The sequence below is a fragment of the Neodiprion lecontei genome, chromosome 1 (assembly GCF_021901455.1).
Source record: "Neodiprion lecontei isolate iyNeoLeco1 chromosome 1, iyNeoLeco1.1, whole genome shotgun sequence".
Lineage (NCBI taxonomy): Eukaryota > Metazoa > Arthropoda > Insecta > Hymenoptera > Diprionidae > Neodiprion > Neodiprion lecontei.
The window spans coordinates 9,745,478-9,766,457 of NC_060260.1; the positions used below are offsets into that span (position 1 = coordinate 9,745,478).

General features: G+C 36.0%; 2 protein-coding genes across 9 annotated transcripts in view; one reads left to right on the forward strand and one right to left on the reverse strand.

Moving 5' to 3' along the window:
• LOC107219260 (glutamate receptor ionotropic, delta-2-like) overlaps positions 1 to 7,495 on the reverse strand; it is a 23,649-nt gene extending 16,154 nt beyond the window's left edge. For 2 of the 3 annotated variants that reach the window (XM_046729907.1, XM_015657429.2), the window contains exon 1: positions 7,310 to 7,495. In XM_046729907.1, coding sequence (XP_046585863.1) covers positions 7,310 to 7,478 — 169 coding nt within the window. In that variant the 5' untranslated portion in view covers positions 7,479 to 7,495. Of the gene's footprint in view, positions 1 to 2,707; positions 2,750 to 7,309 lie in introns of those variants that run through there. The other variant, XM_046729908.1, reaches the window with a different exon arrangement.
• Positions 1 to 20,303, forward strand: part of LOC107219264 (acyl-CoA Delta-9 desaturase) — a 27,469-nt gene extending 7,166 nt beyond the window's left edge. Inside the window, exons 1-7 of one of the 6 annotated variants that reach the window (XM_046729914.1) lie at positions 7,320 to 7,454; positions 7,534 to 7,690; positions 12,151 to 12,422; positions 14,009 to 14,139; positions 15,854 to 16,059; positions 18,055 to 18,240; positions 19,138 to 20,303. In XM_046729914.1, the coding sequence (XP_046585870.1) occupies positions 12,161 to 12,422; positions 14,009 to 14,139; positions 15,854 to 16,059; positions 18,055 to 18,240; positions 19,138 to 19,414 (1,062 nt within the window). In that variant the 5' untranslated portion in view covers positions 7,320 to 7,454; positions 7,534 to 7,690; positions 12,151 to 12,160 and the 3' untranslated portion in view covers positions 19,415 to 20,303. Of the gene's footprint in view, positions 1 to 7,319; positions 7,455 to 7,485; positions 7,691 to 11,075; positions 11,254 to 12,150; positions 12,423 to 14,008; positions 14,140 to 15,853; positions 16,060 to 18,054; positions 18,241 to 19,137 lie in introns of those variants that run through there. The other 5 variants (XM_015657433.2, XM_046729917.1, XM_046729916.1 and 2 more) reach the window with 5 other exon arrangements.
• The last annotated feature ends 677 nt before the right edge of the window (positions 20,304 to 20,980 follow it).

A 20,980-nucleotide genomic window follows, 5' to 3' on the forward strand; every position in this document is an offset into this window, starting at 1 on the left:
AGTTATATTTGAATCCCCGCCGTCGTGATCTGGTTTTTATGTGGCTGCAAATAAGATATTTTTTCGCAAACTTTGAACTGCGGTGCGGTAAGCTAATCGAGACGAAATTGAGGTTGTGTAGATGTTTTTGGTGAAATCAATTTTTGAAAAGTTATCAATCGAAAATTTCGAGATCGCGTCGTTTCTACAGCTCTCAAAATTTTTAGAAATCCTTTCACGATAATTTGTTCTTTGGTCAACCCTTTTATCATATTCGTCCACCAGCTTGTACAAAAAACACGAGAAGTTTTGGTTTGTTGATATCAGGTTTTTGGTTGCATCCGAACAAAAAGTTAGATTTATTATTATTATTAAATATGCGCCCCTTTAAATTGTGTTAAAAATCCTATACCCACCGCAGGAGAATTTCTTGTTCGGTTAAAACTAGTTTAAACTTTCTTCTAACGAAATAAAAAATAACACTCCAATCTGAATCAATCTAATATAAAGACTTCGGAGTTTTGCATAATTGCTTTCTCCGATCAAAACGAATCCATTAAAAATAGATTAGAATCATAAATCATCGTTAATGGTTCATATATAAGACTAGCTGACCCCTCTGGCTTTGCACGGGTCGACTTTTTTTAGAGTTACCGATGACTAATATTTTTATAGTACGTTATTTTCACGTATATCCAACCATTTGGTTCGCGCACGCCGTTAAAGCAGTCAAGCAGTGCTTTTTCTTCCAGCTTAAATTACAATTATTGAGAAATCAAACAAAAACTTATTTTTATCAACATAATTTATATCTTGTGTTACTCAGGGATAGTTCAGCTTTCTGTTAGTGAAATAATTTTTAAAATCGGTTCAGCAGTTCCAGACATCACCCCTTGTATGCAAACCGACAAAAAAATCTTAACTCATTTTAATATTAGCAAAAACTGGTGATCAGAATCAATATTATATTACACGCCTGGAACACTCAGGGCTGACATCTTTTGCGTAATACAAAATAATTTATACCATTATTCCTGCAATTCGCATTAAAATTACAGTAATCCGGCAAAGTTCTCAAGGTTCAGACATTCAGAAGTCAAAATGTTGATATACAAATATTTTTCACATGTACATACAAACGAGTAAAGCGTTCAGGTTCATAAAACGTACAGTCTAACAAAAGAGTGTCGAAGTATACGTAAATACGTTTTGTGAAACATTGAGGTTTTTAATGACGAAATTGAAGTGAATTAAGTTAGATGTAATTAACACGGGATCACACGAACATGGGAAATATGTTAGTTTTCACACCAAAAACAAAAAAAGAAGGCAAAAAAAGTTGACTATCAACAACTTTGGAGGGCTGACGTTTTGCATTCATTTTTTCATACCAAACGCATAACGCTGATTTTACCGAATGCGGCAATGTGTTTTATGTTTCAGTAATGATTTTATCTGTATGTTGTTTTTTTTTTTTTTTTACTTATCAACTAAGGAAACATGGGATAGTTCTCATATTCAGGCAACTCGTAAAGTATGAATCAGTAAAGAAAACGAGCAAACAACGTGCCTTATCAAAATCAAACGAATCGAATGTTTTTATTGTTGTGAAATGATTCTACGGTCTCCGAAAGAGGCTCCTCATAATTGAGCCGTTTCGGATGAAATTCACAGTTTTTGAATGTTTATACTTCACGAATCATGGAGACACTGTTACTCAAAATCACTTGGGTTACCTTCGGTTACATCTTTCAACTCCATGTTTTATAATTTATTGTTTCGCCAACTTTTTTCACCCGAGTTTACGTTCAATGTTCTCTCGTCACTGCATCCTTTGAACGGCTTCGTAACAAATGTCACGTGAGCTGTTGGATGAAACAAATGACCAACTCTGGTTCCGATGCAATTATTCCCAAGGTAGCTAAGTCATGTGTACGTACCAATTATAAGCTGAGAAAAGTGTTTTTCCAACGGTGACCTTTAGATTTAGTGAAATGATTTACTTTTACTTGCTTCGAAAAGATTCTTCACCACTTTCGAAATGCGAGAAAGGAATCTTGAGAATTTGAAAGTAATTCTATCACTCTTACGAAAGAAGTAGATCCGTGTATCGTATAAACATTGAAACTGTCACTCCGTGTAGAATTGATGAAAAATTCTTTCAGTCATAGAGTGTAATAGATAAGCCGAAGAAAAATCAAAATAATATCAAGACTGATTCGAGGAATTGTTTTTGTTTCTCAGCGTTAACTACGACTCGATGACCCGGAAATTTGCTTCTTTCATTCTTATTGTTAGTGGCTGAGGCCAAGGGAGGGAGGCAAGGATTCCCGTCTCTTTCTCCGAGACTGTGCCGAATTTAAAAATCGGAAAATCGGGCAGTGACTTTCAACTAGGACCAGTCGTGGAATTCGGCTCAAGTGGAAAAGAACTGTGCCTGTCTCTTCATTTTCTCCCGCACTGAACCCCCTGCTTGAACTGGAGTAAACCGGACATATTCGCATTTCTTCGAATGCAGTTTTTGGTAAAACAGGATTCGTCTTAGAGGTGGGCGATGAATAATTAAAAATTTTTGAAACAGTTTTCGATTGAAAGGTGTCTTCGCATCTCAGTCTTCGTCATTACGCGACTTACGCGACGTGTCATTTTACGCGAATATAGTCACTGTGGCGCATTCTGTTTTAAAAATTTCCGACCAAATTTACGGTTTATGAATCTGCTCGATCACCTTGACATCCCTGATCCGAAATATTGAGTAATTGTTCTTCGTTGTTCGTCGTGATGCGAACATCCATATTCATTGGGTGTTGTGGATCGTCATTCCCTGATAACGATTCCTTTCTCTCGTAGAGATACTTTTGATGGTAAAGATCATCGAAGGGTGTATGCAGATATTCCTCCTCCTCAACGATGAAACGACATTCGCGCGTGTGATTAACCCTTTCAGTCCCAAGTTTGTCAGTTCAATGTTTTGGCCTGAATTTTATTACTCGGAGGGTTTTCGGGGTCGCTGATAACGAATCTAAAGTCAGAATATGATCACCTCTGAATCCAAGATAGTGGATCCATTACGGCGAATTTAAAGCCGAAAAAACTATGAAAATTCTACGATTCTAGCCGAAACTCGAGATATTTGGGATTATACGAAGTAACGGAGATCATTTGAAGTTGTCAATAAACTGTTTTAAAATTTTTGAGGTAGAACGCTCAGCATCCCACTGTGACTGAAAGGTTTAATCTGGTGAGTTGTGTTACTTGTTTCTTCGCAATACCGTATTCATCGTTATTTAATATAAAACACTCAATTTATCACTACTAAAAACCGCAGGTGTTTCGTCATTCGGTGTGCTTTCGAATTTGACAACGATGTCTTGAGTGAAACTAACCCCGAATAGCGTTATTAGTTATTAGTATTCATAGCTATCCTTACGAGTCCCTCAGTTTATCACAGGCTCGCATTGCGTGAACATGCATTATATATATATATCAGCCGTAGTTTTATCGATATGAAAAGTCTTTGACGTCAACGTGAAAAAACGCAATGAATTCGTCGGTTAAAGAGTGAGATGATTTCTAACGATATGCAAATTGTATTTAGAAGACGAGTGAAATTTTCTTATGAAACAAAGTGAATGCGAGTGAAAAAAAATCGTCTGCTTTGTTGTTCCTCGCGTACAAGTTTCGGACACATTTGAGTCTTTTTACCGAGTTTTACCTGTGAACTTGTGTGTTTCTACATGTTATAATAAAATGTCTTATTCTAAACTCGTATTATGTATAATATTTGACGTAAATTATACGGAGAGAGCCTCTTACACTTTTTAAATTCAGTAATGAGAAACCTAGCTCGTAAAAGACTAGGTTTTAAAAGAATGCCTTTCTTCGCTCGATTATCGAGAATCTTGGAAATTACAGAATTAATTAGCGTAAAACTGCTATTTCATATAAATCATTACCGGTATTGATTATGAAAAACCCCTTCCAGTGTTGTGTAACGTCGCTAATTTGAGTGTTAAAATATTGTGTCACATGATTACAAAACTTAGTTTTTTACGACACGTGTTCGGACCAAAGTGACGTGGAATTCTACAAAATATGGTACCGTTGAATCGGCATTAAATTAAATTTGCCACCACTGTCCTAAACGTGCAACGACTTGTACCACACAAGATTGGGTGAGATTACTCAACGCATTCAGATAATTGATAGACCTATCCATTACTGCCGACCTCATCAACTATCACTGTCACATGATATCCGCTTAATCGGTGCCATTAATTTGCTGGTGCGAGGAGGACGTTGTAACGTGGTGAACCATCCAATGATTGATTTCTCTACCTCTTTTTTTTCTGTTTCAATAATCACACCGCGAACACTCAAAGAGAATGCAATGGCCACTTGAGCGCTTTTGCGAATACCGCATTTTGCCTTCGGTGCATTATCCAAGGCCACGTTACAAGCTGCTTGTACATTGGAGATTGCTGAATCGGCGTGATAATGATTTCACCGGTCAACGCGAATTTTCGGACGGTTTTAGATGTGAAATTTTGATCTCTTCCACATAACTAATAAAAGAAAAAATGGTTTTAGTATATTTCGGAACGATATTTCGGATTTTACGAAAAATTACCTATTTTCCCAAACATTTATTCTGAATAACAATCAAATAAACTTAAAACTATTTTTTATTTCATCACTTACGTGGAACAAATCAAAATTTGACATCTAAAAATCAGACCCAAAATCTGCGTTGACCGGTGTTATTTATCATCGTAAAAAAAAAAACAAAAGCAAACTTCATAACTAATAAATGAAGATTTTGGGTCTTATTCGATGCATAGAATTAGAATTTATTTATTTAAATATAAAGTCGGAGAGAAATTTTTTTTTTCTCTGTCAATGTGCGTTATGAGTTATATTTTCAAGGAATCAGTGCGTCGGAAGTGAGCTTATTTAGCTCCGGACTGTAGCGATCAGCATTTCGAAAGTGCTTTAATTTTCTTTTAACTTGTATGTTAAATTATTTGTGTTTATCTACGTATTTGTAATGTTTCGTGGAAATGTTTCGCGAATAAATTATGCAATGGAGGGTAAATTTACCGAAGTTCGCTTGCTTCTCGGCAACTGAGAATAGATTTTACCCATCGAGATTACGTTTCATTGGCCTCGATTGGCTGACTCCTCTCTATTTGCAAGGCATAGTTCATTGTTGTTAAAATTTACCCCAAATTGCATGAATACAGGCGAGTTTATCCATTGCCCGTAGGACATTATTATTATTATTATATACAAGTAGTGGGTATACAGGCTTTCTATTTCCGTAGTGATAAGTGTTTCAGATAAATGTAAGGATTGCTTAGTTTCACTTCTGGCTACAAGAGGACCCGTTACGCGAATACCGGTTGATTGTGGTCGGAGAATCACACGCATAACAAACATTTTTGGGATACCCGGTGAAGGTCAGTACGCCAAAAAAACGTTACGAAAAATTTTAGGCAAAGGATCGAATTATTTGTAAAGTCTGTCAAAGTTGGCTTAATTGCACGAGGAATATATTTCAATTCGATCGAAAAATGGCAAGTCTTACAAATCGCTCTTCGTGTGAAAATGTTGGCAGTCAATTAGTCAAGTGTCGAACTGCGCAAGAAAGAAGAAACGACAATTTGACAAAAGTGACATTTTCATTCAACGAAGGAATTCACCGTGATTCATGGTCCTCCAAATTAATCGGGCATGCATTAGGTTTCTCGCTAGACATTTCGACACACGATATCCGTATTTACCATTTGGGTAGTGACGGTATACTTTGCGAGCACCTACGTACGGACGTGAAAGGCTTTCATTTCCGCATGTAAAAAACAGTCATTATTGTTTTTATGTCGTCGTTATTGTTCAAGTTGCCACAACATGACACTTAATCGCAAGTTTACATACGCAATGAGAAACTTTCGTTGTTGCCGCAAAAGTTTTTCAAATAAACACTGAAAATATGTCACTTAATTATCGGAGCTGGAGGGTAAACTATGTAAAACGCTGTTACTCCAGAAGAGAGAGAAAAATAAAAGAAATGCAATGTCAAATTTCTACAATTTTATAAATAGACAATTCTTAGTTATGCTGATTATAATGCTCATTTTGCTATTTGCCAACTGCCAGGTCAAAGTTTTTTTAATTTTTCATACAATATTCTTCATAGGTTTGTTCATATTTTGCCTTTTGCTGTCGTTCCTCTTTAATTTTTCGCTAATAAAGTTTTGGAACTCATTCACGAGCCCAACTTTCGGAAACGTAACATAGAATTTATCTGCCTGGAGCGTGTATTTAGAAATAACTTTTTCATAACTCAAACGTAAAAATAGGCGATTTTTCCCGCCTGCTGAAAATGAACGACGTACGATATTTCTAAATGAATGACGTGCGCGTTAGATAATAGCGAATCATTTCTCCACTAGTGGGTAAAAACAGTTTTTGCCCAATAGTGGACAAATATTTTGCCACCAGTGGAGAAATGGTTCGTTATTTCCCACAGCACGAGTATTTTATTGAGAAACAGCGTCTCTTGTTCATTTTCAACAGGCGTTAAAAATTGCCTAATTTTATATTTTAATTGTGAAAAACTCCTTGCACAATATACTATTTACATCGTACCGACAAGTACAAGGAGACCGGGTATAAAGTTAGTTTCTTCGAAATTACACGTTTACACACGCGGTGTTCGCTGTGGCTCACAAACCGAGGCTTACAATTTTAGCAGCAAGAAAAATGATGGCCAAACTCCGCATCAGATTTTGCAAACCGAATAAAATTGATGTTTTGTAACAAATTATTGATGTTTAAGCCGTCAGGTTAGTATTTTTTTTTTTTTAATAATATAACAAATACGTGGATAAATGCACCTGAATAAAATACAAAAATAAACAAATAAGACAAGAATTGTGTTGTCGGGATGTTACACGCAAGAACGAGGTTCCATTTTATTGGCGGTCCCCGAAAATTTTCAGTGGAAAAAAGGAATTCCGTTACCGTTAATGAGGTAGGAAATAGGAAGGAACTGTAATCGAACGAGATACCCAAAGTAACGTACATTACGCACGTTACACCTTGCTCCACATTGACTCGTAATTACTGCTACCTCATTAGGGTAGATGTTAGATATCACGCTCGGCGTTCACGTTCGTCCGTGGCGTTAAGTAGGCGTGTTGCATTTCGCTAATAAAATCGATAACGGGCCAGGCAGTAATTAGAAACGACGGGAAATAAGGCGATAGTTATTGAACGCAAGTAGAATTGCGGCAATGAGCGATATTCGCTTGCGCTTCGTCAAACTCACTCTTGGGTATCAAGTTGTCGAAGATGACGAGCTGGTCCAGGGATCTCCACCTCGCGTATTCCACCATTAGCTGGAGGCCAAGAGGCGATGGCGAAACGCACTGAGACGCAGCTCTTGCAACGCTGAACACGAACAAGAGTGCCAGGTCGAGCCATTCCTTTCCTTTCATCGTTCACGGTCACCTGTAATCAGTGAATAGTACAATTTTGATAAATATCCATTAGCAAGCATCAGAAGTCCACGAACTCTTCGTGCGACACCTGAACGCAGCCAAACGAAGTCTGCCTCGTACTTTCTTGTTGAAAGGGTAAAACTAACGCCAGTTTGTGACAAGCCCGGGTTACGTTTGGTCGAAGCAACAGTACCGGATATCAAGTCGAAGTAAGTATCATCACCGCGCCGTTAGACTGTAATCCATCATTTCCCATTCCAGGAGTCTTGAATCGAAAATCGAACTCTTTCAAATGCCACGTCAGTTACTTTTCAACCCTTGTGACACCCGGTTATTAAATAATGAGGAGCCGGGCTCTTCTTCGCCAAGAACTACGGACATCGCGTGCAGAAAAGGGGAGAGCGACTTGCCGATAGCCATCGAGTCTCGCTCATCGCCTTTTTTGTTTACTCGAGGATACGATTTTCCCAAGATTCTCGAATAACGGACGATTACCGGCCCGATGATAAATTCCAAATCAGTGTATCACCCGCGCGTAATGTCAGGACACTGTTTAAAATGATCTATTGACACTGTTTGAAAGCGGACATTTCGTCAAAATAAAATCATCTTTCGATTCACAATGATCCTGGTGTCGTTTATATCTCCAAGGATCCAAGTCCACGTATCTCAAAAGCGAAAAACGGCTTTGCAGCCTCGTTATATTCGCAATGCTGAACAAAAAATCTCAAACACATTTACATTTGACGCGGATATAAATAATTGGCACGAAGTCTGTGGATTTATTATTGCGATTTCGTAGAATCAATCACATTTATTTATTTCCGCGTCTAAGGAAAACGTGTTGACGTGTTTTTGTTCAGAATTGCGTATAGAATGGGGCTGCCATTCTCTTTTCCGCGTTTGAGCTACGAGCACTTTGATATTTGGAGATATACGCGTCGACGTCGAAATCGACATGAGCATTCGTTCATTGTAGCTCAAATTCTGACATGAGATTTTCCGAGTATGCGATTGGCTTTCTAGTTATTATTACTCGAGTTGCTTTCTTTTTTTTCCATACCGATGTATATCAGTGCAGAATTACCTAACGAACTCATCGTCAATCGATGATATTTCAAACGCCTAAATTTTCGATCCTGGCCCAAAAATTGGACATGGTGAATCAATCAAATATTACCATCAGCCTATTATCGTCTCGACAACCGATTCTGCTCACAATCAGCTAAAGACTGACCATTCGAATCCACCACGGAAGAAGGATTGCGGTACGTGTAACGAAGTTGTAACGAAACCTTCAAAAGCTTGGGTAAATAATAAAAAATCGTATGCCCATAGAGTTTATCTTGCCAACCGCCACTCGCGAAATAAAGTAAGAAAGTGGATATTTTCTCGTGGTGAGACTTGCTCGATGGTGTTGCAAGTCGGAGATGTGAATCTAGAAACATTACGGGTCCCGAATGACCGAGAATTATATGATATCGTTCGTACGGATCTGTCACGTCTGTTGACGTTATCGAGGATTGCTCCCGCGGGAAGTTTGCAATGGAATTGTAATTATTACACACATAAACGACGATTATTGTTCCACGGTCGGTTAACGTTGTATTTTTCATTCGATTGCGTGGCTTTTTTCACTAATTACCATTCGCATTTTCCACCACAACATTCATGATGCATATTGTCTTTAGCTTCGTACAATTATCGCTTTTTATCAGCAATATTGGTATAATGTTCTATGGTAATTTCGAACAAATTAAGAATTATGTAAATTGAAGGCCACGTACGAAATTCTGTGAAAATGGAATAGAAATTCTGAGAATTGCATATTTTTGAAAATCTTGTGTGGTCATTGTTTCATAATGTAATCGGAGACGTGGAAGATTCGGAATGCTTGTGACACTTTTTGTTCGAATACTTAATTTTTTATCAACATGCGTAAATGGCGTTTTACTGCACTGTTCGGAAATGGGTCACTTTCCGCACGCTCCATGGGTTTCGAAAATCGCACTTTCGAAACAGGTGTTGGAATAATTGGTTATCGGGTATACGTGGTTCCATGATAAAAATAGTCGGCATGAAAAATAAAGTACATTAAATATGTAAAAAATGTTGCCTACACTCTTTTTTTTACGAGATGTTGTTTCGAAGCACATCCTACATGCAAACGGCAGCTAAATTTGCTCGTGATCGGGTTTGAACTTGTCAAGATTTTTTTGACAAGAAAACGACGCAAACGAGACTTTTCGTCTGTTCTCGATGTACCTTTACAACGAATTCAAAGTTATGAGACATCGACGTCTAAGAAATTTGAAATTTGTGAATGGATTTTCCATCTATTTCAGCACGGGTTGCGAATATCTTTGGGATCAAGTATAAAAAATCCATCGCGAGTTCCGTGAAAAATTTTCCGATCTAAATTATGGTATTTATTTTATCCTAATATCTGTGATAATTTTCGTGATTTAAGCATCCAATTAAGCTTTGTTCGCATAACCGCTTTAGTGCACTACAGGCTCGAGTCATATTTGAACGCTCGTAATTCAAGAAGTAATCAAGATATTGACAGCGTATTGGAAGCATTGTTTTGAGAGTTTTTTTTTTTTATCGGTAAAACACCATGTGCGTATGATTTTTTTAGAATTAATGGTAAAGCAGAAATGTCACGGCAATTACAGTTGCGTGTTTACCTGAAAATTAATATTTTTTAAACCTGTAGCTTTAAAAAAAATGTCGATCTGTTGAAATATAGTTCCTTAATTTCTCGTCATGTTTATTCATGATTTTCTACAAGAAAACCTGTCGTTTATTTCATTCAAATGGCTTTTTTGAAACCAATTTCTCTGGGTTAATATACGGTGTAGATCCACCACAGCAAATTACAAACACAGATGTCGCAACGGACGAGGATATCCTTTACGCGTACATTATCAATTTGATTATCTACTTGGATCGATAGTATAATACGATACGGTGGGATATTTCAGAGCGATGGTCTAACAGTATAATAGCTGCCTATTCCATTTCATAATTATAAATCGAGGTATCAATTATATCGACACTCTCTGACTCACACTCTTGAAAATATTTGGTGAAATGCCGGAATTTCCATAGTCGAAGTAAGCCTTGAAGAGAAAAATCACATTACATTTCATTTTCATGACTCATTTGGCAAATTCTCTGAAAATTGTTTCAGGCTATTAAAGAACGAACTTGTTACCAGGCATTTTGCATTATGTAGCCACGACTACCGATGTGCACATTATTAATTGTTCTAATTAGTATACGTATGTTATAACTGCATTCGCTTTTTAACGACTGAAAAACTGATACAATGATGCAATGACAGAAACATACTTGTCTATATAGATATAGAAATGTGACCTTTCTACCATCTCTCCGCAAACCTCCATACAATTCTGTCGGACAAGTGTTATGCCACGTGCCTGTGTTGAGCTACCTGCACATAATATCAGCACTTGATGACATATTTTGTTTATATTTGAAGAGTAATGTGCAAGGCCATCAATTTTTATTTTCAATGTTGGTCAATCGTCAGCGTGCGAATACAAGGTGAATTGAAATTGGGGCAACAGGCAATACGATTGCCGATCGTCAGTTTGAAATCCGACTTCCAAAGTGTCACTGCTTGTGTTTTTCTTTTTAATCCCTCCATTTTCGTGTTCGAAATTTGAAATTAATGCACTAAAACTTGGACGTTGATGTAAAAAGGCATCACGTTACATGGATTGCGCAAGGTACGTCTCGGTATGTGAGTAATTGGGAAACATACGAATTCGCGAAACTTCATGCGTCAAAGTTTTTTTTTATTCTTTTCATTTTCAAAAAAAATCTCGCTTTTCAATGCTCAGGACGAACCGTCCTTTAATGAAGCTTCTTAGCTTCAAGCTTGAAAAGTTCCGCCGATGTCACTTGAGTGAAATTTGTTAACGTGAGTCATGAGCAATAAGAGAAAATTAGTAATAATTCTGTGAATTTAAACAAAACATCCCCAGTTTTCATCCATCTCGTGAACGTAAAATTTAGACGCCATATTTTCGTCAAAAAACGATATCGTTAATTTACTTTTAATTGTGCACATTTAAATTCGTTCTCGTTCCGTTCATTGATACATAGGTTATCCATTAATCGTTTGAGACACGGTTTCTGCTTATCTTCACAGTTGTTCGAAGAATCGTTCAAGTATCGATGTAATTACAGAGATTTAAAAATAAACTGATGCTTTTTTGGACTATATAAAAACTGTATCCGAAAACGATATCAAACCACGAGTAGAGTCGATAATGAAAGTCATTGACGAATGAGAACATAAGTTGTACAATGCGTTTGGTAACTTGTTAAATGAAATACGTACTTTGCTCGTTTGGAAAATGATGAAAATTCAATTTAGTTTTGTCAAATTTTCATTACACCAGGCATACAATGCTCTCATTCTGTCGACGTAATTAAAAACATTTATAAAAACAATATACTGTTAAAGCATATTTTTGACGGTTATAATTGGTAAAAACTGAAGTTATTTATTTTTCACATCTACGAATGGGTAGAGTCCTAAATTATGATGCACCTTGAAAACTAAAGTAAGTGATGTATTTTTTTAATTATTGGCACAATTCTGTAATAACTTTTCGAAACTTTGTATTTACAGCTGGGAAATAATGCCGCCAAATATTGTGAACGATTCAACTGCCTTGGGGGTGGAGTTTCAAAGGGTGGCAGGATGCAAACAAGACAATATCGTGATTGCGAAAAAAAATCCGGCCATTAATGAGAACCCTAAGAAATCGTCCGAGGGACCATTTGGGTTTGAAACAACTCTGATCTGGCCAAATATCGTCAGCATCGCTCTGTTGCATTTAATCGGGATGTACATGGCCTACACAATTCCATTTCAATGCAGAAAACTTACTTTATTTTGGGGTAAGTCCAAGTCCGATTAATATTCAATTACGGAGTTAAATCTACCGATGACAGTGAAATCGTTCGCCATTCGAATAGAAATAAATTATCAAGCTATACTCGTTTCGTTTTGCAATAAATATTTACAACGTACGTACGTAAAAATTATTTTTACGAGTTGAATTCGCGATAATTAGAATTTATACTTGAAAGTGAAATTAGGAAATAAAATAGACATATTATCGACCAGATAACTGTATATGCAGAGAAAAGTAGATAAGAACGCAACTATATTTTATCTGGCTTAGCCAGTTATTACAATAATAAAATTTTTGAAAAATTGTGTCCTATGAGTTTGAAAAAATCTTATTTGATTTATATTCAAATGTGGTTTATACAATTTTAATTTTTATGCGATCGCACTTGACGATTAACAATTTAAAGCAGTTTTTCTGCATCATGTTGACAACTGCTAAAATATATACGCCACTTCTACTTGTCCGACCGAAGCTTTCTTCGTTGTAGATTTTTTAAATTTCTCTCTGGATTTTATTTCACGCCCTGCGTCATTTATAACGAGCAGCATTGCGAAAATGAACGGAATGCACTGTTGTTGGACGGTAATTACACAGTATACGTAGCAGTGTTACCAATTAATGCGAACAGACGTAAATAAGAAACAACGAATGGCTTTCAAGATGTGAATGGGAAGGCGCAACAACTCTTTAAACGTTGATCGTTAGTGTTTTTCTTGCAGTATTCGGGGACTCAAAACTCTTTGCCAGAAATTACGAAATACTCATAAAAATTAATATTTGGTTCTATTCGCAAACTATTCATTCTCCCAGCGTACACTTGTAATTACATTGCGAATTTTTATTTCATTGAAACACGGTTCCTTTGCCGTAAATCATCACAAATGTTTGAAATACCATTATATAATACTTTTGAATATTCGAAATACTTTACAGTTTTTAAGAAAATACTATACACATCAGGATAATCTATTAACCGAAGTAAAGTCAAAGAAACGCTAAAAACGATCGATTATCGATCTGGTCCGAAACGTCCCATAAAGTTAGAAAACCATTGTTTGCCAACAATACAGTACAAAAAGAATTTATTTATTCGACCAAATCTTGGCCAATCAGAACGAACTACTTCCTGACAATGAGTATGCATAAACGATAAGCTTTGCAGGAGCTTACAACGAAGCGAGTTGATTAACGTGAAAAGCTCGACAGGTTATTCGACAAGTAAATGCAAGCGTAAAAATATTATGACAGTGACAAATTGCATACGCGAATTCTTGGTGCGTCGAAAGACGCGATTCGAGTCGAATGATTTGTTCAACGACGGTAGAAATTGAGTCAGACAAAATTCCTTGTCTTCCGAATACATCCAGGGGGTGATTCAACAGCCCCGAACTTAGGGGTGGAACCGAATGGCTCACCTGTTCCCAAAATTCAGCCATCTTATTGTTAATTAACTCGTGTCGGGCGGTACGACGCTTCCACCGAATAAGGAAATCCCTCACCACTCGACATTTGTTTCCCATACATCATTCCCCGATGACAATTATTACAACCTGTTTCTATTTATTCAAGGACTTTTAATCGGGATGTCGAGTGGATTCGGAGTGACCGGTGGCGTTCATCGTCTCTGGAGTCATCGTTCCTACAAAGCAAAGTGGCCTCTTCGTGTCATCCTTATAATATGCTATTCCATCGCTGGTCAGGTAAACAAATTTAACTGTAGGCTCGCGATAAGTATATCGAACGAATAAACAAACATCGCGCGATCCTAATCGCGGTAACTAAAAATTATAACACAAAAATTATTACAGTACGAATATCGGACTCAGAAAGTCGCGTGATTCTATGTTCTGGTTGATTATGAGACGTTATATGTTATTGCGTAATCAACGTATGACTAGAATTATCCGCGCATGTGTATGACGAGTGGTCAATTCTTCGAGAATGTGATCTCGGCTGATGCAATATCTTGGTAGAATTTTACAAGCGGAAAATACAGGTTCGCCTACGTTCTGAATACGTTTCAAAAAAAAAGGTATATATCACCACGTGGAAACGTATGATTGACAAATTTTTACAAACAAACCATCGAACCGTCGTCGAGGTATCGGGTAAAAAAATTGGGTAATTATTGCAATCGAGTCTTTGCATTAAAAAATTTTACACGCAGCGCACGAAGCGAAGAAACCAAAAATACTTCGGGATACATTGTTTTCTTTTTCTCTTTTTCTTTTTTTATTTAAACAAAAACCGAAGCTGGTAAAACTGCGTAATGACACAAAGTCAGCGAAATTCAACTGCTCGTACGTTTGAATCTGTATTTTTTACACTTCAGAGTGGAAAATTTCATGAAATGGACCACTTCCGATCAAACCTTACGCAGTTCAATGAAATCATTTCTTTGAAACAAAAAAGAAATTTCGATTCATCTAATTGGATTCATTCTTTTACGGAACATAATATTTATTTGACAGCCCGCGTAAAATAAATCAATTATTTCATTTAACGGAAAAAATGTGTGCACACGAAAAAAAGTTTATAGAGTTTAGGTTGTGTTAGAATTTTTCTGTTCCAACTGTAATTTTATGATTCTTTCCCTCGCTGAAATGTAATCATCGGTGTGGCGTATAGTTGGCAAATTTATAAAAGTAGGAGACGCACAAAAATGAGAGTCCCCAACAATCCTAAATTATTTATGCATACAATGCACTGGTTACACGCCTGTACAAAACACGTTCGCACCGTAAATCCCCAAGAAATCTTCCCGATATGTATTTCGAGATACTTTTACGTTGAGTGTAAAAATTCGATGAATTATTTAACAAAAAGGTTCACCTGCGTGTTCATTCATTTATTTATTTTATCAGTTTGTTTATACTTTCAAATACAAAAGATAAAATGCAGACCCATACAGAGGTAAACTTAGTTACTTGTTCGCAAGTCTGATGTAAATCTTAAGACTAATGGAATAAAAGTTTTGAAAGAAGACAAAGTTCCAAAATATAACGATAGAAGTTATCATGAATATATAGTTATAATTTTTTAATCAATATCTTTCAACTAATACACTCTAACAAATATAACAAAACTTATAATTAGAGATTCTCCAAAATCCATGACTTTATTTTATTTTTCGTTTATGTTATTATTTAACGTTTTAAATTCATTTGGCAGATCGTTGACAACATTTACAGCCGTAACATAGCTACCCTTGCTACTAACAGTTTTGCATCTCTTCGATATAATGACGCTTCTATTTCCATAGTAATACTGTTGAAATTTATAAGCGTATCCTTGAAAATATCATAATGACATTTAAGCGGTTCATTTTTTTAAACTAAACAATTGTTTCTTGAACAAGACTGAATGTTTCTTGTGAGAACGAGGTATGAATATGTCTCTTTATTTTCGAAACAGAATACGATTTACGACTGGGTGCGTGACCATCGGGTCCACCACAAATACACGGAAACTGACGCAGATCCACATAATAGTAACAGAGGGTTCTTCTTCGCTCATGTGGGGTGGCTTATGATGAGAAAACATCCGGAAGTGATACGTCGAGGGCGTCAAGTAGATATGACCGACGTTCTTTCCGATCCGATAGTCCAATTTCACCAGAGGTGAGTACAAAGCTGAACAGCGTAGACTCGTTACTCAATGCTTCCGGTGCAACTGATTAAATTGTGAGAAAAAAGAAAAAAGAAGTCGGATGAAAACGTTGCTTGCATTATTACTAACGCTATTGCGAAAGATATAGAAGCGCTAAATCGAGCAATAGAATTCGCACTCTTGTTCGCAAAGTTTAACAAAGAAAAACTGTTACGTGTGTCGTTTCTCATCTTCTGAGTAAAAAAGCCAAAGCTTATACTTTTATGATATTAATGTAAGCTTTGGACTCTCTTGCTGCAGAGAATCGTTCGGCTTTCCCTTTTTTTTCAGGCTTGTGGAAAAGTTCGATTTTTTATTTAATCAATACAAGTCGTGCCTGCAATACACGCATGAACACGCTGCATAAGTTTGTCGGAATTTCGACGTTGAGATTGAAAATGTGAGATAGCAAAATTTGTTCGTCACCGAATTTGAGAATATACGAATTTACATCGACCTGATGGAATTATTCTTAAATCAGTGAGGAAATAATTTATCGTCCTACCTATCAGTTCACGGTTGTAGAATAGATATACACAGATTTATAAGCATTTTATCGTATGCTGCATAAGTTACTTCACTGTATACGTAATCAGCAGCACGAAGCGAATACATGTTTGTACCGTGCAAATGTGTGCTAATCAATTCGCGATAAAAACTTTTTTAATCAGTCCAATAATTACGAATACATAACGATGTACTTTTTCGCTTTTGTTTTTAACGTGACGATAATTTATTTTAATCAATAACTCATACTAACCGTCGTACAATTTGAGAATTCAATCAAATTCTACCCGCAAATATAATGGCAAACTCTGCATTAGAATTTATGCAACAAGTTTCTTTTACCACTATCTTCTGCGATGTAGCAAGTAGTGCATATTTTATAAAATCGCGTTCATTTTCTCTGAAGCACACTATAGCAATATGCCTGCGGACTGAACTTTTTGTCATGTTCTTTGCGAATTGACACTTCTTGAGTCAGTTTTAGCTTACTAACGTAAAATTGATTTCACCAGTAAGAAAGCGTTTCATTTGAATTAAGCTCTTAATAAGAACTAAAATAGATGAAAAAACCAGTTAGACACGTAAAATTTTACCATATATTAACGTAATTTTTTTTGCTAAATTAACAGTCAAAAAAATATGACCGGTCACTTAGAAAATTACGAATAGATAAAAGTAGCTCGTCATTTTTGTTTCACCTCCCATAATTTTCGTTTTTATCGCTACAAAGCAATACAAAATTCACAGCCGATAATGAATATATTGATTAATTTATCATCGTTTGATTACAAAAATATATGCTCAAAAAGATAATTTTTGGATTTATTCTTAGTTTTTCTTAGAATTTTTTCGCTAGATTAACTACATATTTTATGTTGTGACCAATGTGGTAATTTTATTCACGGTCACGTTACCAGCTTGTGACGATAAATGTGCAGTAAATTTACCAACCACGTTTACCATTTTGTAAGAATTTTTGTTAAACGAAACCTATTTACTTGCCTCTGTATATAACTTCTGAAGAATTTACGGTGTGAGGCAATTGCAATAAAATCAAGGGTGACAGATTGGAAAAAGGGTTAACCGAAGCGTTGGAGGTTATCGATAATCAAATTAATTGAATACATTAACAACCGAGATTCGGTATCTGACTCAATTCCCATTGAGAGACACAACAAAACATAAAAAAAGAAAAATTAATGAGATTAAGGATTTTAATTTGAAAATTAAGATTCAAAGAAGAAAAACTTTTTCAATTCTTATGAGAACACAGATTTTACGTTTTGCATAAAATTGTCGAACAGCTGCTAATACTTTATTTAGCATTAAAATTTTCATTTACGAGAAATTCAAACTAGAAACGAAATTGGTAAAAAGTTTCACGTACGCGCAATCAAAAATTTATTAAAATTCGACGAACACATCGTATGAACAAATTTCCTGATCAATTAATTTTTCAGGTATTTTTGGCAAATGAAGCTCCTGTTCTGTTTCGTTATTCCGATAGTGGTGCCGGTCTATTTTTGGAATGAGACCTGGTACATCTCCATAATGAGCCAGATCTTCATACGCTACATAGCGGGTCTTAATTTTACCTGGTTGGTAAACAGTGCAGCTCATATGTGGGGAACAAAGCCTTACGACAGGTGAGTCGTGATAATTAATATCTCAATCCGAGTTCCATTCGATCATTTGTTTTCTCTCTTCGTGTTCTTTTAAAATCTTACATCGATTCGGAGGAGCGAGGTATTACCATAAAAAATCCGATACAACCTAACAGAACCAAAGAAAGGAAATTATGCACAGACTGAAATTTCTAACGACCAAACGGTCCGTCGTCTGCTAAAATTTAATGCGCACGCGCCACAATCCGAGAACGGCTGTTTGCCAGGATGACCAACCTTCATCGTGGACAATTTATCGCGATGTACACTGTTAAAAATGATTGTGAATTTACTACACATTTACTGTACAAAAAAGGTGTAAATTTACAAATTCAGCGCAGTAACGTAAATTGCTATGCATTTGTTTCAAATTGACGATGAAAATTTTTGATTTTACTAAAATTTATAGGAAAAACACAAAAAAGTAATTTGATTTCACTAAATTTTTAAGTGAATTTATTTTGTTTGTAAATTGAATACACAGTAAATGTACGGCGAATTCACTGTTCCGTATCCGGATAAAACTTCTAATGCAGCGTAAGAAGTTCCATACAGAAATTTTATGAATGAATCTCGAAAAATGAATAACTGTTAACTTTAACTTTGATAATCTTAGTGATAAATAAAATTAATATGTGTTGACACGTCAATTAACCGAATACGGCCTGTTGCAAAGTTTTTGCTAACTTTATTCATTATCATCGCATGTTTGTAGCGCATGCGCATTAAATTTTAGCAGACGACGGACCATGCAGTCGCAATGAATACACTCTGAAAAATCTGAAACGTTGAAATTATTTTTTAGTCCAGCGATATTCATATCTTCATTTCGTAATTTCGCGACTGGCACGAGGTGACGGAAATGTTTTAATTTTACAGCGGCATATCGCCGGTGGAAAATTTGAGTGTAGCCATAGTGGCAATGGGAGAAGGGTGGCATAACTACCATCACGTGTTTCCATGGGATTACAAGGCGGCCGAACTCGGCAATTACACTTTCAACGTGACGACTTTCCTTATCGACATGTTCGCCAAAATTGGATGGGCCTACGACCTTAAGCAGCCCTCAGCTGCGCTTGTGAGGAAAGTCGCAGAAAAGCACGGGGACGGTTCGCACCACGAATGGCGCGAGGCTCCCGAACCGGAAGAGCAGTGAAAATAAAAAACGCTCGGATTTTTATCTTGTTACAGATTTGGATTTTTGCACTACGTTGAAGTCCCAGGCATCCACTTAATTCGGCGCAATAATCAAGTAAATAAGGATGAAAGTTAGTACTTTTTAGTTGCAAATCCGAAAACTTGATCCAAGGGTAATTCGGTGACGCTGAATGGAATGGTTATGATAATTTTGCAATCGAGCCTCGAGATAGTTATAAAAAAAGGGGTTAAACCGTTTTATTCGAGACCTAATAACTTTATCAAAAAAATATGTTAAGCGTATATTTGTACCTTCAAAAGTGAGGTAGGGAAAAAACGAAAAACCATTTATATTGGTGGGGGGATTTTAAAAAGTAGAATAATATTAAATTTGTATATATGTCGCATTCTTTGGTTGCATATCGCTTTAGTAAGAGTTCAATCCATCGTCACCGAATTTACCCTCAAATCAAGTTTTCGCATTCATACCTAAAAAGTATCACCTTTTGATTTTTTTCTTGGCCTACAAACAGTAGGTTGTTGAACTTGCAGCGCAGAATCTGTTTAAATTTGTTGTGTATTTATTTTCGATCGGCGCTGATACAGATAAGAATAACGACATCAAAATTCTAGAGATTACGTCGATAATTATCGTGTATATCGTTATATTCACTTGGCGATGCTGATATATTCTGTTACTGTTATTTTTATATGTATTTTCCCATGGGTAAAACTATTGCTAGTCATAAATGCGCGTATTACGATACGCGAAAATTGAACTTACAAGTACATACATGGATCGAATGTGCTAACGCTCCAACATTGTCATGGTATGTATGGAATCGCATCTAATTGTTAGTTCATAAGTTATAAAAGTATGGAAATAAAAAAATACCACATTCCTGCAATTTTGGCATACTGCTGATAATTAAGTTTAAGCTGCTCGAGACAGAAATTTGAACACATTAAATATATTTAAATCATGCTCTGCGTAGCTGGAACCGAGATTTTCAACGAACAGATTTTTACGACTAAAGGTGAACAATAATTATATTCATTGGGGGACATAATATGCGTGAACTTTGTACGATGCGTGATTTTTCAACACTTCGTCGTCGTATTCTGCTTTCTCTTTGAACATTCGACGATTTAAAATTTCACTTCGTTTAACCCTGAGAATTTCGAACGAAGATAAAAGCAAATCGAAAATAATTTTGTACAAAATGTAACGAAATCGCAGAGAAAGTTAATAAACCTTGCATACTATAATTAGATAAACTTCAATAGCAAATTAGGAATGTAATTAGTATCAATTTTATAACACTAAGTCGAATTTTTTTTTCCAATTACAACGCATAAGTTTGATGAGGATCGAACGAACGGTTTTACACAAAACAATATAACTGGTCGTTCATTGAGCCTGAACATTTTTGAATCCACTTTAGTATGAAATCATTTTGCGAAACGACGTGTAGAATTTGCAACTATTCATTAATTTCCAAGGATTAAAACAAAAGAAAGTTCTTTAGAGATTCATATGTGTTCAAAAGAAATCACGAATTCTATTCATGAAAAGGAAATTAAA